Genomic DNA, 27,280 nt, shown 5'->3' with positions numbered 1-27,280 from the left:
TTAAACTGGCTGGTTCCACAGAAATAAATTTAAATGATTAACTTAAGTAAATGACATAAAATTAGAATATAATAAAAATTTCCACACGGGAACAGTTTTCTTTGGAATTACGCTACTTCCGTGGACCGTTCTAGATCTCGTGATCTCTCCGTCAGCGTGACGTCCTTGCCGTTGAAGGAGCGGAAGGAGGACAGAAGCGCGCGTGCAAAGAAAACCATGCTGATGTTGACACTTTTAGATTTCATAATACACTTTTTGTATAAAACTACGCAGTGTTAGTGAATGAGACCGTGATTACGTGTTTTTGTTCTAAATATCCTGGTGGTCCTGTCACTGTCACCGCGTCGTGTTTCAGTTGGAGCGCGAGGAGATTTCGAACTTCGCTCCCAGCCGTTAAAACTCATTTCCAGCAGATTTTCTTTCCGTTTTCTGTGACACCAGAGGACATTTATTCATAGAGGTGTCAAATGGGGGAGGCGTTTTTCGGACTCGCGTCTTTTTAAAGCGCTACACTGTGGTTATGGATAGCTCGGCGGCGGACACTAAATTTACCGCAGACCTGACTGAAGCGTCCTCTTTTCAGGACCCCGGTAAAGGCTGCGGTTCAAGAGGCATCCGAGGTTTTCTCCTGCTAGAATACAGGAATGAGCTGGTGCAACTCATCAAACTGGCAGGACCAGTGGTGAGAATAAAACGTCTTCTTTATAAACTGTATGGTAGCTATGGATAGCCCACCGATGTGTTAGTTATAGGGAAACAGGAAGAACAATGTTGCCATGGATACAAGGAGTTACAGGAAGGATTGCAATACGAGCGTCTCCGATTTTTTGTTATTGTTCATTATTTTGCCTGTAAAGTACCCTGAGACGACTTTGTTGTTAATTTGCGCTATATAAATAAAGATTAATTGAATTGAAATGTAGGATTGTTGAATTTAGTTGTTTATTATTCCCATTTTTTATGAACTGAACTGAGCCACTATATAGACTGACTGAGTTACTTTGAGAGTAATGTAATCTTTAATCGCCATAATTCGTAGGCAAGTTCCTCTGCAATGAAAGGCCGAGGTATGCCACTGCATGACACAAGAACTGTACTGATAATCAGCAGCAGCAGGTCTGATAGAGGGATGAATCCTCTCCAGAACCCCGAGCTCAAAATGCTTTGACATGTCCTTCAAGAAGCCTGGAGAAGTAATTTTGAAGACATGTTAAAGAAATCGCAAGAGTGTTCAGGATGTGATTAAGAATAGAATTGCTTGTGCCAAATATTGACTTTCAAGCTCTTTCGAATAGTACAAAGTAAAATTTTGTCTTATTTAGACACTGTTTTAATGTTTGTAGATTTTTTTTAAAGTAAGTAGCTGTACCTATTCTGATTTCTTGGCTAAATAAAAAGAAATGAGGGCTGGCCCAAGGCTTTGGTAGATTAATGAACATTATTATGAATTCATTTGCCTGGTTTTCATTTGTGGTTGTCTTTTATCGAACAACCAGACTGGTGAGTATGTTAAAGCCAAAAATATGATCTTATACCTGGAGGTAATAACACGTGACTGCTGTTGCTTCTCCTTGGAAGCTTTATCTATTATTTTTTACTTAAAATAAACAGCTGAAATGATATCAAGTGCATCTGTCGCTACAATATCAAATAACATAGATTACAGGAACTGTGTGTGTCATACATGTGCAGATGAATTTAAAATGGGCTGTAAAACAAACAAAATACTTTGCTGAATTACTCTCATGTACTATATTTTAGTATGTATCTGAAGCAAAAAGTGGAGGCGGAGTATACTGAGAGATCCCTCCAGCAGAGTTTCACAATCAGTTAGGCTTTTTAAACACTGTTTCAACACAAGGTTGTTTATTTTTATTCATTTCTGGTGTGTTGTGTTTGATGTGTTTCAGGTCTTTTCCCAGCTGATGGTCTTCATGATCAGTATAATCAGCTTGGTGTTCTGCGGTCACCTTGGGAAAACAGAGCTAGCAGGAGTGTCGCTGGCAGCTGCGGTGGGAAGACGAGCTTGAACCTACTGATGCCTTTCATAAACTTTCTCTTTGTTTTCATTGATTCAGAATATGATTGGTGGATATTGCTTTCTCCCTGGTAGGTGGTTAACGTCACTGGTATTTCTATTGGCACTGGTTTGTCAACAACCTGTGATACCCTTATATCTCAGGTAGAGTCCTCAGCTCAGTTTATTCTGCAAACAGCTCAACAGTGCTTTGAATCAAGTTTTTATTCCTTGTTTCTCTGTTTTACCTGTTTCATGCAGACCTATGGGAGCGGTAACTTGAAGCGTATTGGTGTGATTCTCCAGAGGGGGGTTTTGATTCTGCTGCTGGCCTGTTTCCCCTGCTGGGCCCTCCTCATTAACACTGAGCCCATTCTACTCGCTGTCAAGCAGAGCCCAGAGGTTGCCAGGTCTATAGAAAATGCAATATAACATCTTTCTTTGTAGGTTTTACAAATCCAGTTCCAGAAGTATTTATCCTTCTTTATCCTTACTTGTTTCTTATCAAGCCTTGCTCAGTTGTACGTGAAGATCTTCATGCCTGCTCTCCCAGTGAGTTTCATGCCTGCTGTTTATTCTAACAAGCCTGTGAAACACAGACACCTGATCAGTAAATGTTGAAGGCTCCTGTGTAGCACTGCAGTTCTATCAAAACACATTCATGTCAAAAACATGAACACTCGCTTTCAATTCAAAGGTTTTATCTATCAGGACATCACCAGGTCCTAAAATGAGCAAATACAGCCGAAAATGAACAACAACACATTAAATATACTATCATTATTTACTGAACAAAATCTAAGTCAAGATGCAGATACAGTGTGTGAAAAATCAAGTACACCTCATCATGCAGTAGCTTGTAGAACCACCTTTAGCACCAGTACCTTGAAGTTATGATTTTCTAAATATTATGAGTCTCTTACATCATCATGAAGGGTGATGTGAGAATACTTTGGAATAGAATACTTTGGTATACAGAGGAGTTCATGGTCCACTCCGTGACTGCAGGTGTCCCAAGTCCTGTGGCTGCAGAACAAGCCAAAATCACCAGCCTTCCGCCACCATGCTTCACAGTTGATGTGAGGTGTTTGTGCTGTATGAGGCCAGATCAGTCTCAATAAGAATGAACTCACGCCAGGTGTTTCACAAATGCACACGCTCTGGTTTGTATTCGTATTTCAGAATCGGAAATGCACACGCTCTGGTTTGTATTCGTATTTCAGAATTGGAAATGCACACGCTCTGGTTTGTATTCGTATTTCAGAATCGGAAATGCACACGCTCTGGTTTGCATTCGTATTTCAGAATCGGAAATGCACACAATCTGTTTCACAAATGCACACGCTGTGGTTCACAAATATAATTTTGAGGCACACTTGTAAGATTATACGAATTGCTGAACGTGCATTTACGAATTCTCTGCGGTGGATTTTGAGACTCCCCTGACGCCGCAGTGTAACGAATGTCACCATTGGTTGACTAATCTGTCAATCAAATTTCCGAGTGTGATTGACAGATTCATCGGTCAATCAGGTGTGTTTGCATTCAGCCAATCATACTGCTCCTTACATTTTCTCCACACTTTTAGACCTGTCGCAGAGCTAATACTGCTATTTGAGCATGGTAGTTAAAGTCCAACTAGCGGGCAGACATGGAGGAGACGCAACAATCACAACCTGTAAGTAACACATTTATCTTACATTCCCTCGTTGTAGATCATGTAATGTTATCGAATTAACTGATTGACTGATGAATCTGTCAATCACACTCGGAAATTTGATTGACAGATTAGTCAACCAATGGTGAGATTCGTTACACTGCGGCGTCAGGGGAGTCTCAAAATCCACCGCAGAGAATTCTCTCACGAATGCAGAGATGTTCACAAATGAGAAGCAGTTCGTAAATGCACGTTCAGCAATTCGTATAATCTTACAAGTGTGCCTCAAAATTATATTTGTGAACCAGAGCGTGTGCATTTGTGAAACAGATTGTGTGCATTTCCGATTCTGAAATACGAATGCAAACCAGAGCGTGTGCATTTCCGATTCTGAAATACGAATACAAACCAGAGCGTGTGCATTTCCGATTCTGAAATACGAATACAAACCAGAGCGTGTGCATTTGTGAAACACCTGGCGTGAGTTCATTCTTATTGAGACTGATCTGGCCTCATAGTGCTGAGATGTGCTTGGCTTTCTCCAAACATGCTGCTGTGTGTTATGACTAAACCTCTCTACCAGGTCCTCCAGTTACAGCTTTGCTATAAGCTGTGCTGTCATGTTTGTTTTAGAGGGAAGAGACTTTCTCCTGCAATATTACAAACAAGCCGTACTTGTTTAGTCTTTTTCTAATTGTACTGTCATGAATTTAAAGGTCCCATATTATACACTTTATTCCCAATCTGAGACCATTCATTAATATCTAAATGAAATATTTCCGCCATGGTATGGACAAATCGACCCTCAGTTTGAGTGCAGCGGCTTCTCTTCACCTCCCTCTTTTTAGCAGCTTCAGAAATGTGCCGTTTATGGTGGGCGGAACCCTGGTGGAGCAGCTCAGCTGTTGGCTCCGCCCATCGCATCGCCCGTCATGAGGTGATTGACAGGTTAATATATTTTCAAGCTATCAGACTAATAAGGCCGAAACGATAAAATAACTGCCAGCTCTTACCTCTCCAGCTGTGTCACGGACAGTTGGTATTGAACCTGGCTTCAGCTTCAAACGGTCGGCGAAGCCTGCTTTCCATGCCCCCATGTTGTGGAAACAGTCCTCTTTGAAATGCTGGCCACAGACATGCAAAACCTTTGGAAGTTTTCCGGGTACATTTCCTCCAAAAATAAAATTAATCCACTCAGTCCTCGTGGGTTCAGTGGATGGAAGTAAAAAAACGTTTTCGTGTTCATTTATGCAGCCACAATCAGAACAGTGCTTCTGTCGCTTAGCCATGTCCGCTAACGAGGGTTGCCGAAGAGGGAAAAACACTAGGCGCTAGGTGATTTTTAGAGGGCGTGCTTTGAGAGCCGGTAGACGGGTCCATCGCTCTGTGGGGAGTGGTTATTGTCCCTTATGACGTCATAACGTACACGCTTTCAAACAAGCTCATTTCAGCACTTACTTCCCTAGAGGTGGAGCAGGGGGGAGAGAGAGCGCCTGAAAGAGTTTCACACTTACGGGTCTCCTACACATGCGGGGGGACCAGTATGACTGTTCCAAAACCATTAAAAAGTGAATTTTGCATAATATGGGACCTTTAACATTTAAAATGCAAATCGAGGCCTGTAGAGTCTGAGATGTAACTCTTGGGTTTTTTGTGGTTTCTGTAAGCATAGAGCCTGACCTTGGGCCAAACTTGCTGGGACATCAACGACAGGGAAGACTGGCTTGAATGTTTTCCACTTGTGAATAATCTTTCTTTCTGTAGAATGATGGATTCAGAATAGTTTGGAAATGATCTTATAACCCTCCCCAGACAGAACATACATACCTGAACATACCTGAACGCTACAGAGACGCAAACTGACTAAATGTTTGCTTTTATAGTGGAGCTCCTGGCTGCTCCTTACCCTCTTTATATCGATGGAAACAGTGAAGGTATTTAATTAATTTCCAAGTCTGGTAAAAAACTTATGAAGTTTTAAATGACTTCCTAATGTAAAACCTTAGATTTGAAAGAGGGTATATTTTGCTTTTAGATTTCACTGTACACTATATCTGTTGAAGAACATTGTAAAACAGAGGTCATTATTTTTGGTAAATCTGACCTGCTGGCAGGATGCAGCAGCGTTATTGGTACCCTGGACTTATTTATTCTTTCTTTTATTAAAAATCTTGGTGTTTTATTTGATCCTAACCTCAAATTTGACAGGCAGGTTTGTGCAGTAGTCCAGTCTAGCTTTTATCAGCTGAGGCTTATCAACAGAATTAAACCTTACCTTCCCCGTGATGCCCTAGAAAGAGTTATTCACGCTTTCATTTTCTCTAGACTGGACTACTGCAGCTCCCTTTATTCTGGGATTGATCAGTCTCTTCTAAACCGTCTCCAGCTGATTCAGAACTCAGCTGCCCGCTTACTAACGGGTACTAGACGGCGGGAGCACATTACGCCAGTGCTGCGATCCCTTCACTAGCTGCCTGTTGCTTTTAGAATTTCTTTTAAACTCTTACTCTTGACTTTTAAATGTTTACATGGTCTAGCACCTCTTTATTTGTTCGAATTGCTTCACCACCACCGTCCTGGTAGGGCACTGAGGTCGGAAAATCAATTCAGGTTAGTAGTCCCGAGGACTCGGTTAGTCACTTGGGGAGACAGAGCTTTCTCCGTGGTGGCTCCAAAACTTTGGAATGGACTTCCTCTCTCTGTGAGGTCTGCCAAAGATTTGAATAATTTTAAATGTCTTTTGAAAACTTATCTTTTTACTTTGGCTTTTAACCCTGGAGAGCAGGATCATTAGGCTAGGTCTTTTAATTTAATTATATTTTTATCTGTCTGTTTTACTGTTTTAAACTGCTTGTTTTATTGTGATTTGATGTTTTATTTGTTGTCATTTAATCTGTACAGCACTTTGGGGACCCTGGGGTATGAGAAGGTGCTATAGAAATAAAGGTTGATTGATTGATTGATTGATTGATTGATTGATTGATAAACAAGAAAGGATTATAGATATTAGCATATTCATTAGGATGGCTTCTTTACTCAACTTGTTTTTATCTTCAGGCTGCTTTTATGTACCAGCTTCAGGGGAAATATCTACAAAATCAGGTGCAACCCCTTAACACAAAACTATTTACATGGAATTTAATGAACACCATTACATATAGTCCGTACTAAAATCTGTTGTTCTGTTGATTCCAGGGAATTATGTGGCCTCAGGTTATAACTGGAACAGCTGGAAATGTCCTCAATGCAATCATCAACTATATCTTCCTTTATCCTCTGGAGCTGGGTGTGGCGTGAGTTTTGTATGATCATGAATGATTAATGTATAGAGAAAATCAGTATTTACTGTTGGTTTTTCACATAGAAAAAATCTCATTTGGTTTCTTGGTCTGCCCCTCCATCACCTGATTCCAGATTAAAATGTGAGGTAACTCATTGGATCATCACAGAAATTGTTTGAGATAATCAGTGATAAATTTCACTTTGGTGAATTTCTGACTTTTGATTAACATGAATATGAAAATTTCCTCTCATCTTTCTCACAAGACCAAGCCCTGTGTTATTTAGTTTTTTATGTACAAGTACAGGATAGATAAAAAAAAGTATAAAGTCCATGTAAAAGAGTTATTCTTCACCCCCCTTTCTGTTGTTACTCATCTACATTAAAGTGTTAACAATTTGTATTAATCCACAGCATGTTGTCAGCAAAGTCTGCTACAGCAAAGACCAGGAGGAGTTTTGTCTATGGCACCACCATGCTGAGTCATGATTACTCCTCAGCTTTTTACCATGTCCCTTAGTTTTACCAGGAAATGAACTGGGAAATCAGAGAGAGCTTCAGCTACAGACAAAAGATATATGAAGTCAGATATCGATGAGCCAATAGCATCTATGTCCTGTCTGAAACAGAAATTTATTATTCATGTTTTCTTTTCCATGATGCGAACATCTTAAAGGTCAATACACAGAATGTGGCGCAGTCTTTTTTTTTGTTATATGAACAGACTGATTCTCATTTAAATGTCTCATTGAGCTCAGGAAAAAATATATTTTAATATTTGTATTTTTTATTTTTGTTAATGTTTTTGTGATTAGATATGAATGGAAGTGATTTAATTAAATCAGCATTTCTCATATTAATAGGAAATTGTGATCAAACATGTGATTTATACCCCTCCTATATCTAATTAAATAATTTGCAGCATGCAGTCTAAGATTTGATAACGTGTTATGTTACAGCAGCTGAGGTGGCTGGACCCCTAAGACGTTGGCTGTTTGATTCTTGGATTTTGAGATTTTAACTAGATATATGTTAGTTCAGAGGCGGGAATGCGCAGCCATGATGTTGCCTTCTTGTTCCACACACAGTACGTCTTCTCATTTAGTCAGAAAAAATAACACTGCAAGCTAGTCTACAACAGCTCAATATTACTGCAGGCTGTTAAATAAGAGAGGACATCAAGCTCAAGTCTGAAAAAAACCAATAAATTATTTTTTTTTTACAAATGCACCCCATCTGAATGGGTGTAAACCCTGACAATGCTTATTCCCGAAAACACTTTTATTTCAATGGCAGAAGTAGAATCTTTTGTTATTAGCAAACTGTCCTATTTTTATCTGTGGAGGCCGACAAAATTAAACAAAATGAGGTAAAACACAAGCTGTCAGGGAAAATGGGACTAAATAAAATGATCAAATTAATGCCACTGGCACTCTTATTCACTCGGAGGTTGTAATATATTTTTAATTGGGAATTTACAAAGATTAATAAAATTATAGTGTTCTTGGACTGAAATCTTTATTCTTTCAAAACCTCTAAAGCAAAATTAATAAAACCTATGACATGATTTTAGATATGATTACAGTAAAACAAATGTCTTTAATAATAAAATAATAGCATTTTTATCTGCTTGTATTTTTGCTCAAACTGTTTTTCATGGTGATACTGAAGTGGATCTGCAGCAGCCAATGTCATCTCTCAGTACTTCCTGGCTTTGTTCCTGTACGTTTACATCTGTTGGAGGGGTCTACACAAAGCCACATGGGGAGGCCAGTTCACTTCTCATTTAAAATGATTTGTCTTTGTTCCAGACTCCCGTACCATTCTTATTGTAATCATTTAATCCGGATTGATTGCCACGTCTGGTTTATTGCTGTGTGTCCTTGTCTTTGAATTTATACCTTTGAACGACAGGCTGGTCACTTGACTGTCTGCAGGAGTGGGGTCTCTTCATCAAGCTGGCCATTCCCAGTATGCTCATGATTTGCCTTTCATGGTGGATATTTGAAATTGGAGGATTCCTGGCAGGTGTGATCAGTGAGGTGGAACTTGGCGCTCAGTCCATCGCATACCAGCTGTGCATTGTGGCTTACATGGTAACTCCATTGACTTATCCTTCCTAAACGTAAAGATGTTGACATTTATAACGTGTTTATAATTCCTTCCATGAAACATTAACTTGGGAATATTTAATAACTTCTAAAGAATAATTATGTTACTGAATGTAAAACCCAGAAGCTACATCTCGGACTCTGCAGACATCATATTTCTCCAACTCTCAGCAGGAAATATTAATAACACATCCCGAAAGTGTTGCTTTAATGTACAACAAAAGAGTTTTACCTGGATACAAAATAAAGTAGTGATATCTGTCATTATGTGTTCTTTCACAGTGCCCACTGGGATTCTCTGTTGCTGCCAGTGTCCGGGTTGGGAACGCTCTTGGTGCAGGAAACACCAAGCAGGCCAAGCTTTCTTGTAAAGTCCCCATCATCTGTGCATGTAAGAACCAGTGTATATAGTAAAACTGTTCCAAACACAAAAAAACGCATTCTGTGCATACCAGAAAGCAACAACATTAAAACCATGTGCCAATAAAACAGCTTCAGTAACACCAAAAAAATGGAATATTGTGCAAAACTTAATTTATTTCAGGACTTCAACTTAAAAAGATAAACTAATGTTTTATAGACTCATTACATGCGAAGTGAGATCTTGTCTTATTTGTTATAATTTTGATGATTATGGCTTACAGCTTACATGAATTCAATAAAAAAAAGAATACTGAATACAGAAATTTGACCATCCGAAGAGTATAGTCATGCATATGAACTCAGTACTTGGTTTAAGCTCCATTTACATGAATTCCTGCCTCAATGCGGCGTGGCATGGGTGTTATCAGCCTGCAGCCCTGCTGGGGTTTAATGGAAGACCAGGATGCTTCAATAGCGGCTTCTTCTGCATTGCTCGGTCTCATGTGTCTCATCTTTTTCTTGGACATGACCCATAGATTTTCTACGGGGTTCAGGTCAGGAGAGTTTGCCGGCCAAACAAGCACAGTAATCTTTGGTCATTGAACCAAGTTTTGGTTCTTCTGGCAGGTGCCAAGTCCTGCTGGAAAATAAAGTCAGCATCTCCAAAAAGCTTTTCTGTTGAAGGAAGCATTAAGTGCTCTAAAGTCTCCTGGTAGACACTGCGTGGACTCTGGACTTAATAAAGCCCAGTGGACATCACTTTTTCTTTAGCCCAGGTAAGACGCTTCTGATTTGTTTTGTTCAGGAGCGGCTTAGTAAAAGGAACACGACATTTGAAGCTCATGTCCAGGATCCATCTGTGTGGTGGCTCTCGAAGCACAAACTCCTTCCTCAGTCCACTACTTGTAAAGCTCTCCCACATGCGGTCATCCCTGCTGGTTGTTCCACCTTTTTCTTCCACGCCTTCTTCCGCTCCCTTGAGACAACACTTTGAGAGCATTTGGGCTTGTTTTGCAGCCACAGGACCTGGACACCTGCAGTCATTCAGTGGACCTGTGCAGAAACCACTGCTGCAAACCACAATTAACTGAAGGAGGCAGTGTTGTAAAGTAGACTGAATGAGATTTGTTAAATATATATTGATACAATGTAATATATTGCATTGTTAATCAGAAGCAAGATTTTGTTATAAGATTCAGTATTTCCCCAATTTTTTAAATGTCCTAATATGTTAAATCTTACAACTAAAAGAGGGCACTTTTAATATTTCTTATAGCAATATCTGAGATTAAAACACTGAGTTATTTCTTTAATTCCTCTTCGTGTTTCTGAACAGGCTCTTGTGAGAGCGGGGGTCCAAATCACAGAAGAAAAAGAGACGTTTGAGTTGGAGCATCCAGGTTAGACCTAATTTACACCCTTTCACCATTTTTAAGTATTCTTGAAACATATGTTGTTAACCTTTGCCAAACATGTCAAACTCTTTCTCAAACGTTTAGAATCAAATCAGAACCTGTCCCAAGTCTGTGCAGCTCAGTCCACAGATGATCCTGAAAGCGAAACACAGCCAGTTGCCAGCGGCCTAGCCCAAAGAGAGTTCACCACTACCACAGTGGGAGATGTTTTGTCTGTTAAACAACTGGTTGTTTGGCGTGGTCTGGCTCTTCTGATCATGATCGTAATCCTGGTGGCTGGAGTTATCATCAGCAACTTCCTGGTCGCTCTCTTGAAATGACAGAAGTCTCCAGAACTGTTAGCTTTAAATTCTGATTTGCTGCTCTACAACTTGCTGAAAAAAAATTGTTGAAACAGCTAAATAAGGCCCAGATTATATTTGTCATTTTAAATGTCTTGACCTCCTTTAAAAACCAGATATAATGTAAGACATGGAGGTTTTTATGTTGGTGTCTTTGATAGACAGAGCACAAATCTGACTGCATTCTGTCATGTAAATCAGGTGGTTAAGCACCTGAAGATATTTTCTGATGCCAGAAGGTTTACGTCTTAGTTCTGTCTGTTTAGCTCTTTATAGCCCAATGAACACACATTGAAGATTGACCTTTATAAACTGAGACAGAAATGGCTGAACTGATCATGGATCAGATAGTCACCAGTTGGTTCTTCTTGAACTTCACTGTGCGTATAGAAATTGTTTTTGACTGTTCCCTCATAAGGATACACAGTGGAACAGCAAAGACAAGTAAAGCTTTAGCTAGCAGAGATTTTTTCCACAGTGTTTGCTGACTCGGCCAAAGAAAAGGAGGAAAGAGGAAACTAAAGAATTTCAGCATTTACATTTCCAACCAAACTTAATGGCTTCTTGGATTCATCATATCCTTTGATGAATTCACCTTTGATGCTTAAAGGGATTCAGTCAGTTGAGGAGTCAGACCCAGACATCAGTAGTAAATGGTGACCTTGCACTGCAGAGGTCATGAATGCATGTATAAAAATGTCTCAGTTATCCCAGTCATTGATGCAGTTGATTTATTGCTTTAAAAAGATTAGAATCAGAGAGCACATTTTTCATGCTTGGTTCATGTTCAGAGTTGCAGCTTTACTGCACAATAAAAAAAAATACTCTGAGACCTGTCATAAGTTATGAGGTCAAAATGAGAATTATATGCAGCTACTTTGTGCTGGTGCCTAAATAATCAACATTTTTCTTTGTTTTCTGGACATATATACAGCATTTCCTGTTTTCACTGAATTAAATGTGCTTTCTCTTCTTTCCCATTGATTAAAATGAAATTATTGCACTGGTATGTATTCACTTCATACTGCAACATCTCTGTATACATAGTTTAAATGCACTCAAACTGGTGTATGCCTTTTCTACTTTAAATAAAACGTTTAAAATATCTGCTTTATTTTTAATTCCAACATTTGATTTATTTTATTTTAAGCATTTATTTAATTACTTGGTTAGCAAATTTATTTTACGTTAATGTTTTGCCTTGTAAAATAAAGGTTAAATAAAAGTAAAAACGAAGCACAGAGATCTGCCAAACCACTGTAAAAAAAAATGCCAGTGAGTGTGGGCATTGTTATTGAGTTAGAAGCTCCAATGGCAAAATTATTTCCATCTTCCCATAGTAAAGAATCCTCCAAAAAATTTCTGGATCCAGACGATGATCACCCCAAAATCTAATCACTTGATCCTTATTCCATTTCTGAGATTTCCTGAAAATTTTATCAAAATCCGTCCATACTTTTTTGAGTTATGTTGAGCAGACAGACAGACAAACGGAGCCGAATACACGACCTCCACCTTGATGGATATAACAAATTCTCATTTACATTGTTGGCCTGGAAAGTGCCAGAAATTTTGTTGGACAGGAAAAAAATCAAACATGAAACAATAGTGCACAAAGTGTTTTAGATAGACAATTTCACAGTTATATTTTATACATGGTTTAATTTGGTTTCCCAATAAATTTCAGTGTCAAACTGGTTAAATGACACTAACTGAAGAGACATTTAGATTTGCCATAAAGTTTAACTGGAGAAAACTGCAGATTTTAATGCTTAACAAGCCCAAAGTAAATTTAGAACTGTAAATGCATCACCAAGACTTCCCTTAGCTTAGGGACTTTGTGGCGGCATGGCTCAGTGGGTAGAGTGGTCGTCCTATAGCCCAAAGATTGCCGGTTTGATCCCCAGCCGTCAAGCTCATGTCAAGGTGTCCCTGAGCGAGACACCAAACCCCTAATTGCTCCTGATGGGTTGTGGTTGAGCACCTTGCATGGCAGCTTCCGCCATCAGTGTGTGAATGTGACATTTGTGACATATTTGTACAGTTAATCCATGTACAAGTTTTAACATTGTACATGTTAATCTGCGGTTATCAGAGTGCTGGCTGAGTCAGGTGAGATGATTGATAGAGCGCATGACCCCAGTAAGAGAGTTGTTTAAACAGTGGAACGGATTTTCTAACTTTTAAGAAGGTAATTCAACTATGTGAACATACTGGTTGTTCTCAGGCAGCTGTGCCTAGAATTTGGCATAAGTTCAATCAAAATGAGAAGGGCTGCAAAAAGGGATGAATGATCAGCACAGGAAAAAATTAAATAACCAACAAGGCCTTCATGGCCTGAATTTGAGTTCCATGAATTTAATCAATTATAATTATCTAGCTTTAAATCATTTTATTTAATTTATCATTTTATTATGATTTATTGTGAGTTTTTTACTATTTTTTGCTGCCTTTTAATGCTTTCTTTTCTCCATCTATGCTGTTAATGTTTTATGTAAAGCTCTTTGAATTATCTCGTAAAATGTGTTGTACAAATAAACTTGCCTTGCCCAGAGTGACATGTCTTTTTGGGTTGATCAAACACCAGACATGCAGCACTGTTCTGGAAAATGTAACCAGATGTGCAAGCAGGAAGAAGAGCAAGAAAAGGAACATCCAAAGTGATGTCATTAAGGTGGCTCAAAGCATACATAGACATCTGTGAAGGCATCATTAGCTGACAGGTTCAGAGCTGATGTGCTGCCACCCTCAAGCACCATTTCAGGGTCCAGGCCAGAGATGGGGGACAAGGGTAGACATAACCACGCTGCACGACAAATGGTGAGATTTTTCAGAGGAATAGTCAGCTATAGAACTAGTTACATCGGAAAATTACTGTTTTATTATACAAGAAATTAAGCAACAGACCATATTTGTGTAGAAATTTCTTTAGAGTGGAAGAACAAATAACATTACAAAAGAAATACCCCACCTTCACCAGCTCCAACCCACATCCAAGCCCAATAAAGAATTGTGTTCTGGATTTAAGGAAAAAAAAAAGGACAAAGAAGAACCAAACAACTAACCAAACCCTCAAAAGAAAAAAGTCTTAATAACTGAGGAAGTGAGTAAGGGGTGTCATTTTCAGATCCCATGTCCTGTAGATGTCAGTGTGAATACCAGAGAGATTAAAAACTGGAAAACTGTCCACTTACTAAATTCTAAAAGGGTACTACTGAACCAAAAATAACTAAAACAAGATACGACTGAATAAAATCAAAACATTTAATTTACAGGCTATGCTAAAAGACATTAATGATTAATTATTACAATAATTAGAATTCAGTTAGAGACCAAACAAAATAGGTGCCAATAAAAATTAAAACCACATACCAAGTAAACCGGCCAAACTCATCAACAGACAAAAAAAACAAACAAACAAACAAAAAAAAACTAAGGAATGTTTATCTTTAGGAATCTTATTAGATTTTTATTATCATTATTATTAAATTTAGCAACAATTCAAAGAGCTCAAAATTTAATATTCAGTCTGATTTAATCAGTCAAAGTTGCATAACTTGGTTGCTTCTACCTGGAAACCATCCCCGTGTCTGTACAGAAAAGTTATTATAAAAGAGTAAATGTGTTTTTCTGTCATATTTTAGGTTGATGTTCTTCACACACTCGTTCCCGCTTATCTAGATCTTATACGCACTTGAACGCAACATGCGATTTACCCAATGGCAGCAGCACCCCGACAGCTGCAGGAGGTGGTTGGCTCTCAGGACACTCCTCAATTTACAGCACGTGTCCAACCAGTGGACTGTATGTAATCTGTGCTCCAACCTCCTTTCTGACTCCACAACATCCAGCTCACGTTTCAGCAGCTTCCCTCTGACGCGCCGGCAGCAACAGACAAGAACAACTGTTATGGATGGTTCTGGAAAAACAAAAGTCTCTTATTCTGAGAAAGTGAAGGTGGATATGAAGTCCGGTGAAGCGGCTCCCTGTGTTCAGGACTCTGGTGAAGGTTGGGGCTCCTGTCTGAAGAGAATACGTGGCTTAATTCCGCCGGAGTACCGCAATGAGCTGGTGCAACTTTTCAAACTTGCGGGACCAGTGGTAAGGCGCACGGGGGGCGCACCTCAGATACATGAGTGTGAAGTCATCTGCTGCGCGTGCATATACTCCAGATCTTAGAAATGACACTAACAGAATAAGTTTGCTTTTCGGGGTGCCACATATCAAAGGGTCCTAATTTAAGGATGAACCCTTCAGTTTTCAGACCCATAACAATGTGTAAGATCACCATTAATCATCAGGGTCTACATTTGACATTTTTAATTTTAAATGACTCGAGAAATGTTTCCTCTGATATTTTTTCAAAGTAGGTGAAATCTATTTCAGTTTGGTCTCTTCTGTGATGCTTGTCTGTCTCCAGGTCATTTCCCAGATGATGATCTTTATGATCAGTTTTGTCAGCATGGTTTTCTGTGGTCACCTGGGAAAGACGGAGCTGGCAGGAGTCTCACTATCAGTTGCGGTGAGACTTTCTTGAGTCATGTCTTTTTCTTCCATCCCAGTACAGATGTGTGTGATTTACCCTTCATTGTGTGTCTTTATTCCCCTGGCAGGTGGTCAACGTCACCGGTATTTCCATTGGCACCGGTTTGTCATTAACTTGTGATACCCTCATATCTCAGGTACTGTTCTCACCACAGGCTGTTCTTTTACTTTATTTACCTAACCAAGACAAAGCCAGCCAGTACTGCTGGGTTCCCAAGTTATCCTGGGGTTCACTTTTAAACAACTCAGCAGTGAGCTTTTGTATCAAGTTAGTTTTCTTTGATCAGTCACACCGTTTCTTGGTGCTCTGCTTAGTTGAGCCTCTGTCTACCTGTTTCATGCAGACGTATGGGGGCGGTAACTTGAAGCGGGTGGGTGTGATCCTTCAGAGGGGGATTCTGATTCTGCTGCTGGCCTGCTTCCCCTGCTGGGCCGTCCTCATCAACACCGAACCTCTTCTACTTGCTGTGAGACAAAGTCCCGACGTGGCCAGGTCAGCCCCCAACACCTCATTGTCTGCTCTCATTAAGAGTGATTCGGTTAATTTAATAATTAACTTACACCTCCAAATTAAACTCACAACAGCATATTTTCTGAGTTGTGTGCATCCTAAAGAAGCTGTAATTACACAACAGAATTGTTAATATAGCATTTATGACCTTTTACGTACTGGAGATGCACTTCAATACCAGCATCCATTCTGAGAGTCAACCTAAAACTTTATTAATCAGAAGGATAAAGTGGGTTTTGATCGATTTGGTTCATCACTGTAACAAAGCACCTACATGCCTAAAATCAGCTTCTCTGGCCAAGATAATGTCAAATTCAGATTTTTAATATGGGATAAGGAAAAACTGTTGTTTTATTCATTAAAAGCAGTGTGTCTCAAATTGGGGGAACTGGAGGAGATTATGAATGTTGTTGAACTGGCCCATCTCAGCCATGTAGTTATAAAGGTGAATGTATTAAATATCCAGTTGTGAGCAGAGTGCTGCATGGATCCCAATTTTTAACCCGAAGCCACTCCATGCAAACCTATTATGATAATTACTATATGACTCATCACCCACGGTTACCTATCCCAGACATTTATATATATACATATATATATATGATCCTCTCAGCTGCTCTCACAATGTGTGGGAGGGTTTTGCGGCAGGACGGCATGCAGGCTCCGTACCACACGGTGGTGCAGGATGTGGACCGGGGCTCTGGCTCTTCTCAGCTTGCAGAGGACGTAGAGTCACTGCTGGGCTAACTGAGCCAGTGGTGTAGTGTTGTTGGTCCAGGAGAGATCTTTGGTGACTTGCACCCCCAGAAACTGAGTGCTGCTCACCCTCTCTACAGCAGCACATTGGTGTTTGGAGGAGCATGCTGGGTGTGCTCTCTCCTGAAGTCCACAACAGTCTCCTTCGTCTTATCCATGTTCAAAAGGAGATAGTTGTCACTGCACCACATGGCTCACCTCGCTCCGTAAATTGATATAAGGTCCGTATTTATATAGCACACTGATGGCGAAAGCTGCCATGCAAGGCGCTCAAACACGACCCATCAGGAGCATTTAGGGGTTTGATGTCTTGCCCATGGACACCTCGAAATGAACTCGACTAGCCGAGGATTGAACTGGCAACCCTCAGGCTACAAGATGACCGCTGTACCTTGCTGAGCCATGCCGCCCCTGTAAGTTGTCTCATCCCTGTTGCTGACGAGACCCACCCCAGTCGTGTCACCCACAAACTTGACAAGAAGATTAGAGCTGTGTGTTGGTGTAGAGTCGTAGGTCAGCAAGGTGAAGAGGAGGGGACTCAGCACACATCCCTGAGGGGCCCCTGTGTTCACATGGTCAATCATTATCTTATGAACACAGCACATTAACATCATCTAGCTAACTGGCTACGTGGGTGATGATATTTGTCTGTCCAAAAGTCATAAAACCACCAGATGTGATGACGATGCAAAGTTAAACAACTAATACCCACCCTTTTCCAATCCTTTTCTCAGACTCTACCCTGTCTTTATGAAATCATAGAGCAATATGTGAACTTTATCTCTGCAATGTTCCACTCCGATAAAGCAGAAAAAAATTAGAATTAGGTTTTTCTACGGACAGGCCAGGCAGGGTCCCTAAAGTGACCTTTTTGGCCCAGTTTGGCCATCTGTCCTTATTTGGGCACCTCAGGTTTTAGAAGGTTAAACAGAATTGCAAAGATGGGTCCATTTAGGCCAGTGTGTGTTTTGGTTTTGACTTTCCATTGAAGGTTACTATAATTTCTGACTCAAACACTCATCAAAATAGTTTTTAATTATATTTCCATTCATGAACAGTTTCACAAGAAAACTTCTGTTTGTGTTTCTACCCGCAGACTCTCTCAGTTGTATGTGAACATCTTTATGCCTGCCCTGCCGGTAAGTTTCAGTGTTTATAAATCATTACACAGCACGTGATTGTATTCAGTGAAACCAAAAACAGAAATCACAGCATCAAAATGTGATCCAATAAGCCACAATAAGAACGTGTGAGGATTTTGTTTCTGCCGGGATTTTCCAAGATATTTCTGCTCCGGGGATGTTCGTAGACTGTCATAATCCGTGGTTAAGGAGGACCCAAACTCAGGCTCACGGGTGCTAAACATGACATTTATCAGAAAATCCATGTTTCTGTTTCTAGGGAATAAACGTCCACCAGTCGCAGATATGAAATAATAATCCTGTAACATTCCCAGCTGAAGGGAATTAATAAGGAATATGTGAAGCCCGTTTTCCCTCTTTCTGCTTTTAGCTCCTGCTGGAAACAATGACCATCTTAGTTTATTCAATTATTCTCTTCAAAGTATGTTTTCCATTAAATTACATTTCAAACTGGCTTTCACCACCACTTCAGTTACACTTTTTTTTTTTTTACAAAATTATAATAATTCATCATCAGAAGAAGATGCTAGCGCTTTGTTTCGAAGGGTGATGGCTGCTGGCAGGAATGAGCTCTGGCTCCGGCTTTCTGTCTTGTATTGGACTTGACGAAGCCTCACACTGAACACACACTGTTGTGTAGAGGATGTGAATGATTGTCCGTTTAGCAGCTTGTCTATCATTCTTCTCTAGACAATCAGCTCCAGAGTTATGCCCAGCACAGAACCAGCTGTTCAGTCTCTTTAAGAGGGTTCAGGCCGTGTAGAAGAGTTCGTTTTTTTGTGTGTGTGTTGTTTTTTTTATTAACCTTAATTTAAGACGCAAAACATTAAGAGCAAATTCTTATATTTTCTAAAGAGAAAAGCTGCTCGGACCAAATACTGATCTCAGAACTCATGCATACTCTTTAAATTATTTCGTTTATGTCCCTTCATGTTTGGACATCCTCCTTGCACAGTCTTGAAGCATTATCCTCAAAGTACTGAACCTTTGCCCGCTGCTCTGCAGTAGACTTGTTGCTTAATCATTAATTCCATGTTTAAATGTTCTCTTTTATTAAGTTAAAATGACACTTATGCAGCGTTGTGTTTTCCTTCCTCAGGCTGCGTTTATGTACCAGCTGCAGGGGAGATACCTTCAGAATCAGGTGCAGCTTCTGAACACACAGAAGACCAGTAAATTGCTCATTGAATTTAACACTGACACCCTGTTGTGATCTCATTTACAGGGAATTATATGGCCTCAGGTTATAACTGGAGCAATTGGAAATGTTGTTAATGCAATAATAAATTATGTCTTCCTATACTATCTGGAATTGGGTGTTGCGTAAGTTTTCCTACATACATGTGTCTTTGAGTAAAAGAAAATGTAGTTAAATATCTTAATGATTTCATTTTAATTTCAGTTCTTGTTTCTGCTTCACATTCATTCATCTTCTTTTTCTTTTATCTTAAAGTGGATCTGCAGCAGCCAATGCAATCTCTCAGTATTCACTGGCTGTGGTCCTGTTTATATACATATACGTAAAGGGTCTGCATAAGTCCACATGGGGAGGTCAGTTGTACAATTTTATTTGTCTTTCATTTCTCACTCTTCAGTTCTGTGGTCTTTTGCTACAGTAGTTGGACTTTCTGACCCTTCCAGTCTGTAATGGTTGACAGAACTCTTCACCTTTTATGATTATGTAATACAGTATAGATGAGAGATTTAGGTGGTGATTTATCACTCACTTTCACCCACAGGTTGGTCACTTGACTGTCTGCAGGAGTGGGGGCCGTTCATCCACCTGGCCATCCCCAGTATGCTCATGCTTTGTCTGGAGTGGTGGATATTTGAAGTGGGAGGATTTCTGGCAGGTGTGATCAGCGAAGCCGAGCTGGGGGCACAGTCGATCGTGTACGAGCTGGCTGTTATAGCGTATATGGTAATGCCACCAAATGGTTTCAGTTATCAAACTTCCTCGTTAGTGACGTTGTAGTTAATGAAAAAATGTCTTTTGTAGACTTTAGGAGTAATAGTGCATCTTGACTTTCCCATTAGTTTCCTTTAGGATTCTCTGCTGCTGCCAGCGTACGGGTCGGGAATGCGCTTGGTGCAGGAAACGTAGAACAGGCCAAGCTGTCGTGCAAACTCCCCATCATCTGTGCATGTGAGAACATCACACACTGATGGATTACATTCACCTGCTGCATGTTTAACATGTAAACATTTGTTAGGGCTATATTTTTTCAATAATAAGTATTTTATACTTTCCTTTTTGGACTCTCATTTAAACTTGTTGGCTCCAGTTAGCTTAAAATATTATTGCAAATTAACCATCTGCTTGCCACTGCTGTAAATGCATGTACCTCAACAAGCTGCATATGGTTACCACCAAGCAGGAAAGTTGGTAATTAAATGTCATACAGATGCTTGCAACTGCATCTTATGTGATTATTGTCATATATTCAGATATCCTACCTATTGCACTGCTTTGCTGCTTTACAACAAAACCCAATCCAACAAGATTCATTTGGTCTTATAATCAAAGTACTGTGGGAAAAGAAAATGACACACTGACAGCTTGAGGAGCACGACTATAATCAGATCCACCAATATCAGTCCTACAGGCAGTGTGTGTGTGACGCAAGTAACGTAGGTTGGGATCATTTGCCTGTGACTGAATAAGTTCCTCTCAAGTCGAACCACTCTTAAATAATTTTGCAGCTGCAGCATAAAGTTCTCTAGCAATGTCAGGCATGTCCAAAGTCAGTCCTCGAGGGCCGCTGCCCTGCAGGTTTTCAATGTTTCCCTGCTCCAACACACCTGAGTCAAACTGAATGGATGCAACAGCCTATGAAGTTCTGCACAATGAGTCATTCATTTGAATCAGGTGTGTTGAAGCAGGGAAACAATGAAAACCTGTAGGGTTGTAGCGCTCAAGGACTGGAGTTGGACACCCCTAGAGAAGCTAAATGTGGCTGTAGCTTCTTATTGAAGTGTCAGAGGGTGTGTGGATGTTTGTGGCTAGACGATGAGAAGGTGGGTGTTTAATAATAATGAATCTGGCTGAGACAAGGCCAAATGTCACAGTGAGTATGTTCTGTAAAGGGGTCGCTTACGCTAAGGGGGAGCATGAGAACACCAGTGAGGGTAAGGAGAGACTAAACCTATTGTTTGCAGTTTTGTTTTGGTGTTTATTCAAATCCTAGATGCCTTTTGTTAAAATTGTAGTAAAAGTAAAAAAAAGCCGGATGTTGGTCGTGATGCTCTAGCAGTCCAGTGCTGCAGCATTGGGCAGCCCAACTATGTGTTGTTCAGAAAGATTCTTCTAGAATCAGAAATGTGCTGCGGCATGGATCTCTGAGTTTAAGAAAATCTGTTTTTACAAGCACATCCATATCGTCATGGATGGATGGATGGATGGATGGATGGATGAGCTGGGCTGTCTTTTTCTTTTAACCTTTAAAATGAATGTATGCAAACATTTGTTCATTATTAATTTTTTCATGCCATTCTCTTTTTTTTTTCTTCTGGCAGTCATAATTGCGTGTTTTGTTGGAGCAACCCTCTGCGCCTCCAGAACTGTCATCGGATACATTTTCACCACAGAGCCGTAAGTCGAGCATTAAAAGGTCGTTTTCTGTCTAGATTGTTAAACATTAACTGAAGTCGCCTCTGATGACTTGGATTAAGCTACAATTTTATGCCTTCACAAATCTAAATACATATTTCAGATGCCATTTTTTTTAATTAAACAGTAATTTTTAGCTATATTTTCAGATGCGTATCAATGAAGTCTCAGTCTGCCTGGTTGTTTGTTTGTTTCAGTGAAATTTTAGAAAGGGTTGCTGATGTCATGATCATATTTGGTTTCACACATCTTGCTGATGCTGTTGCGGTAAGAAACACTATGCAGACATGTGGAACTTTAAAATCATCCAAAAATGTTAGTATTTTCATCAAATTTGTGTTTGCTACTAAAAGGCTGTAAACGGGGGTGTCCTCAGAGGAGTAGGAAAACAACTGATTGGTGCTCTGTGTAACCTGGTGGGCTTCTACTTCATTGGCTTCCCCATTGGTGTCACCCTGATGTTTGCAGCCAACATGGGGATTGTGGGTAAGAATGGCTTAGCATGTGTTGCAGCTGGGATGTATCCTCATCCTCGTGCTTAACAGGAAAGTCTTTAAACTCTTCTCTTATCTTCTCCAACAGGACTATGGACAGGACTTACAATATGTGTGTTAATGCAGGCGATTTTCTTCATTATATTTGTGTGGAGACTTGATTGGAAGAAAGTTGCAGAAGAGGTGCGTATCTGCAATCCCTCCACTTATTAATGGCTCACTTTCTCAGTCAAAACATGCTGAGAATGATATATTTTTTGTCTCTTATAAGGCTCTTGTGAGGGCAGGGGTTCAGAATAAGGAAGAAAAGGACACAATCCAGATGGAAGAAAAAGGTGAGCTGGAAAACTGAGTCAGGTAACTTCTTCAAGCTCCTCTGAGCGGTTTTCAAAGCCAGTGTCCCTCCAGTGTGTCCTGAGTCTTACTCCCAGTGGGATGTGCCTGGAAAATCTCCCCAGGGAGGCATCTGAACCAGATGTCCGAGCCACCTCATCTGGCTCTACTGGATGTGTGAGCACTGTGGTTCTACTCAGAGCATCTCCCGGATGATTGATATTCTCATCCCATCTCTAAGGAAGAGTCCAGACTCCCTGCGGAGGAAATTCATGTCGGCTGCTTTTGTTTATGATCTTGTTTTTTGGTCACTTCGGGTTGTTTATTCTAAAACTTTAGAATAACACAGGATGCATTTTCTCCTTGTCATGACTGTTTTCCAACTACTACTACAGCATTTAATATTAAAGGCTTCCTTTCTAAATCACAGATTGTAACCACAGCCAGACCCAGGTCAGTGTAACGGCATCCGGTTTTGATGAGGAGGATCATACATACCAGGAGGCACCAGTTCCTGCCCAGAATAAATCCTCCACCACCACAGTGGGAGATGTTCTGTCCGTTCCACAGCTGGTTCTACGTCGTGGCCTGACGTTGCTGGTCATGATCATCACCCTTGCAATTGGAATTGTTGCCTCAATCTTCCTCACCGATCTGCTGAAGTGACTCCTCTGATGTAAAACTGGCAATCAAATTGATGGTAGGCAGGTCTGATAGCAAGTTCCATTAAGTTTTATTCTCATTAGCATAGCATCACTTTCTCATATGAGAGTCACTTGTGATGCAATGTTTAAAAGACATCCGTAACGTACACAATGCTGCAGCCACTCGGTGCCTGAGAGCTGAAACAAATAAGATGATGAGGGTCCCGAGATAAAGAAATTAAGTAAAGGCAGTACAACACTGAATGTAGTTAATTAAACATTCCACTTCAACTGCAACAATTTTCCAAATCTGCTCTTCTGAGGTGTTGATGATTCCCAACTGTGTTCAAACACTGTGACCTGCCAGAGACCTGGAGAGATCCCACTAAACAGAGACAAAGTAAATAACCGATTCTCTGTGAAGCACGTGTTGCACAGGAAAGTCAGAAGCCCTGCAGCTGCTAAATATTTGCGATGGTTTAAATGCTGTGTGAGTAGATAACATGATAACATGAAATGGAAGCAAAAACACTCCAAAGAACCCAGGACGCTCCACAGAACAACAATGCTGCTCCAGCTGCGTCAGGACCGAACCGTGAGCCACTGCCAGTTTGTTCAGGGAGTTCTCAGCAAAGAGGCTTTTAATTAAAACACCAGCTGAGGACGGTACATTCTGGATCGTCACGCTGCAGATTTTATAAATGTGTAGCCTTAAATGTTGGGACACTCTGTAAAAGGCAGATAAAAACATAACGCAATGATCTAAAGTCTGTATTTATCTAAAAGTAGAACATGGATGGACAGACAGACAGACAGACAGACAGACAGACAGACAGACAGACAGACAGACAGACAGACAGATAGATAGATAGATAGAAAGATAGATAGATAGATAGATAGATAGATAGATAGATAGATAGATAGATAGATAGATAGATAGATAGATAGATAGATAGATACATACATAGATTTTACTCTGAGCATTTATTAAATTGTCTTTGTACTGTTTACAAACACATTTAATGTAAAGAATTTCAGATTACTATTTTATGTTTTTATGAACTTTGTACAAAGCTTCCCAACTTGCATGAACATAAACAAACTGAATTAAGTATATCACATTCATGTATGTTTTCTTTATTTTAATGAGGTGCAGAACATCCACATCCAAGTGGCTCATGTGTGGTTACAGAAAGGAATTTTATATTGGAGCAATAATCTGTTGTTAGGTTGAATTCTGATGTAGGAATGCAGACTGTGTGCTGCGGTGGGATAGCTGAGGCTCTTTAAGATTATTGGGTATTTATCATTCTGTTTTCTTAGCATAGCTTTTGCAACACCAAATCATACAAATTGCAATGTTTTTCTGCTCCAGTTTCATTAACATTGTGGTTGTTTTCAAATATTTCAATAACAAAATAGGAATAGCTCAAACTACAAGATACCAAAGAACTTTGTCACAAATAAACTGTTAAATGATGGATTGTGTTGTGTATTTATGTGCAGTTGTCTCCATGTTTGTTTCTTGTCTCTCACTTCCATGTGAACTACTGACTGTGCCTCTCTGCCACATGAATTTTTGACTGGATAAATGTATGAATAAGCAGATATTCAAGTGTATGTGTGGTGCTTTGTGTCTTTATCCTCACAAAATAAGATTATTATGGTGACACCAGCATAAAACACCTTTTATTTATTTTTTCCCATCTCAAGACTTCTAATCCAGAAATGTCTTGATCCTACATCCTCTTGTTTAACTGATCAAAATCTGATCAAACTTAAACTGAGGTGTGATTCAGGTCTGCAGCCCTGAAACTACAGATGTTTAGGGAATTTATCCATTTATTATTGCTGAATATAGATTTAGTATCTAAATCATACATAATAATTTAGTCACTAGATACTAATGTAATTTAATCATGATGATGTATAGAATAGTTAAAATATATCAGTAAAATAAGGTATCATGTCTTACTAATATGAAATATTAGCTGAAATAAAAAGGCAGAAAAGTTAAGAATGTCTTAGGCTGCTCATCTGTCCTCCTTACCTCATATCTATCCACAAAAATCATAGTAAGTATGAATAGATTAAAATACCCTAACATGTCTTTGAATTATTATTTTTACTTTGACTTATTAAATATCCGAACCACTTGAGGAATTTTGTTAATGTCTTTTTTAAGGTCTATCGCTAGTTGTGATAGTAGTTATAGTAATGATGGCAGTAGTTCTAATTTACAATTTTAAATACAAAAACAAAGCGTTTAAAACTCTTGTTAGTATGGAAATTTAAATCTACAAATAGTAACCACTGTTACTATGATGGATCCATTTGCACCGAATAAAAAAACAAAAGAACATTTTTATCCAGCAGAGGGTGGTGTTTCTTCAGTAGCTTTTTAGACCGTTTGTATTTTTAAATAAACATTTTCTTGTCTTGGTTAAATTATGCTGCTCTGTGCAAGGCCATTGATTAGCCAAATGTGCACATTTTGCCATGAAACAAGAAATTCTCATGATTTAATCCTCTGCCTGAAATATTAACCTGAGAACAGAATGGGTTGCACTTTTGTACATGAACTACTGGAACATAATGAATAATTACTGGATGTTTCTGGTTTGCACTTTTGTACATTAACCACTGGAACATGAATAATTGCTAGGTGTTCCTGGTTTGCAGTTTTGGACATGAACTATTGGAACACAATGAAGAACTACTGGATGTTCCTATATATTTATAGTTTAAAAGAAAATATATTTTCTTTTAAATTATTTTATTTGTATCTTGACAAAAAGTGAAAAAAAAAAATTGTTATATGTAACTGGTAATTTATTTTTTTTTATCGGGATTAGCAAATTACTTTCTGTGCTGTGTTTAAAGAAAGTATAAAATACTTATAAATATAATTATAAATATATCATTTATTTATAATATAAGTAATTATAAATATAATTTGTTTTCAGCACAGCTGAGGACCTCTCTCATCTCCACAGCTGCTGTCGCTCCTGACTCCACGTCTTAGGCTGAGTCGAGTTAACCCCAGAAGAAAACTCATTTCAGCTGCTAGTATCCATGATCTTTATCCTGATCTTGTGACCATGGATTAAATAGATCTCAGTCAGCAGTCCTCCACTCGACATGCTCCTAATTTCCCTTCCTTATTTGCCAGAATATCCTAGAGAGCAATCTAAAGTCCTTCTCCATGGCCTGAGCAAATTAAACCAACACCAGAGCTTCCACAAACAACAGTACCAGAGTCCTTTTCCCCACTTTGCACCCTGAGGGACTTCAGGCGATGCCAGGTAAAACCAAGACTGAAAGGCTTGAGGGTTCCCTTGCTGTCAGCGACCACCAGGGGCCATCCAATTTCCACCACTGATGGCCTCCTGGCAACATCAACAAAGGCTTTGAACATGACCCACTTGGATTCTGTTTCCAGCCTCCCCCAGTGTGTGTGAAAAAGTTTTTCCACACATACTGTTGAAGGTCTTATGAATAAAGGCCTCTGTTTAATCCCAGTTTAATCTCACAAATCATTTGGGTTTACCTGGTCCCTATTCCAGAAAGCAGGTTATTCAAGATTCAAACATTCAAAGCCTTTGTTGTCATTTGCACAGGGTTGGCATGGGTCACTGGGTAGAGTTGTTGTCTTGTATCCTGAGGGTTGCCGGTTCGATCCTTGGCCTGTTGAGCTCATGTTGAGGTGTCCCTGAGCAAGACACTGAACCCCAAATTGCTCCTGATGGTGATTAGTGCCTTGCATGGCAGCTTTTGCTATCTATGGGTGAATGTGATGTATGATGTAAAGCACTTTGGGTGTCATTCCAGGTACAGTAAAGCTCTATATAAATACAGACAATTTTCCATTTTAAGGAAACAAGTTTCCCTGAACAATGAAATTCTTACTTTGCCGTCCACACTAAATAAAAGATTATAAAATAAAAATAAATAAAAAACATAAAAACTAGATAGAAGATAAAGATATATAAGAATTCAACAATGAATGATTAACTGCAAAAACCTCATGAGGCAGACGATAAGATGCATGTGCAATGTTG

The 27,280-nt window shown here is 39.5% G+C and overlaps 1 protein-coding gene across 1 annotated transcript; it reads left to right on the top strand.

Moving 5' to 3' along the window:
• Positions 1–185: 185 nt before the first annotated feature.
• On the top strand, positions 186–24,700 carry LOC121638039 (multidrug and toxin extrusion protein 1-like). Its single transcript, XM_041982458.1, has 27 exons — positions 186–682; positions 1,911–2,012; positions 2,114–2,182; positions 2,279–2,427; positions 2,527–2,569; positions 6,732–6,776; positions 6,870–6,967; positions 8,626–8,723; positions 8,869–9,050; positions 9,348–9,456; positions 10,765–10,808; positions 14,866–15,285; positions 15,605–15,706; positions 15,798–15,866; positions 16,074–16,222; positions 18,093–18,135; positions 19,238–19,282; positions 19,364–19,461; positions 19,592–19,689; positions 19,878–20,059; positions 20,176–20,284; positions 21,655–21,730; positions 21,946–22,015; positions 22,102–22,234; positions 22,331–22,425; positions 22,514–22,577; positions 23,006–24,700. The coding sequence occupies exons 1-27, from the start codon at positions 521–523 to the stop codon at positions 23,239–23,241; spliced, it is 3,090 nt and encodes a 1,029-aa protein (XP_041838392.1). The 5' UTR covers positions 186–520; the 3' UTR covers positions 23,242–24,700.
• Positions 24,701–27,280: the final 2,580 nt, after the last annotated feature.

The sequence above is a fragment of the Melanotaenia boesemani genome, chromosome 4, assembly GCF_017639745.1.
Source record: "Melanotaenia boesemani isolate fMelBoe1 chromosome 4, fMelBoe1.pri, whole genome shotgun sequence".
In the NCBI taxonomy this organism is placed as follows: domain Eukaryota; kingdom Metazoa; phylum Chordata; class Actinopteri; order Atheriniformes; family Melanotaeniidae; genus Melanotaenia; species Melanotaenia boesemani.
Note: the sequence above shows the minus strand (reverse complement) of the source record. Positions and strands in the feature narration are given on the sequence as shown.

Bases quoted from the DNA above. Each gene is read 5' to 3' on its own strand.
- LOC121638039 (XM_041982458.1), top strand. From the start codon at position 521: ATGGATAGCTCGGCGGCGGACACTAAATTTACCGCAGACCTGACTGAA. The intron at 2,428-2,526 runs GTCTATAGAAAA...TTTCTTATCAAG, and splicing joins CAGAGCCCAGAGGTTGCCAG to CCTTGCTCAGTTGTACGTGA. The intron at 16,223-18,092 runs GTCAGCCCCCAA...TTCTACCCGCAG, and splicing joins CAAAGTCCCGACGTGGCCAG to ACTCTCTCAGTTGTATGTGA.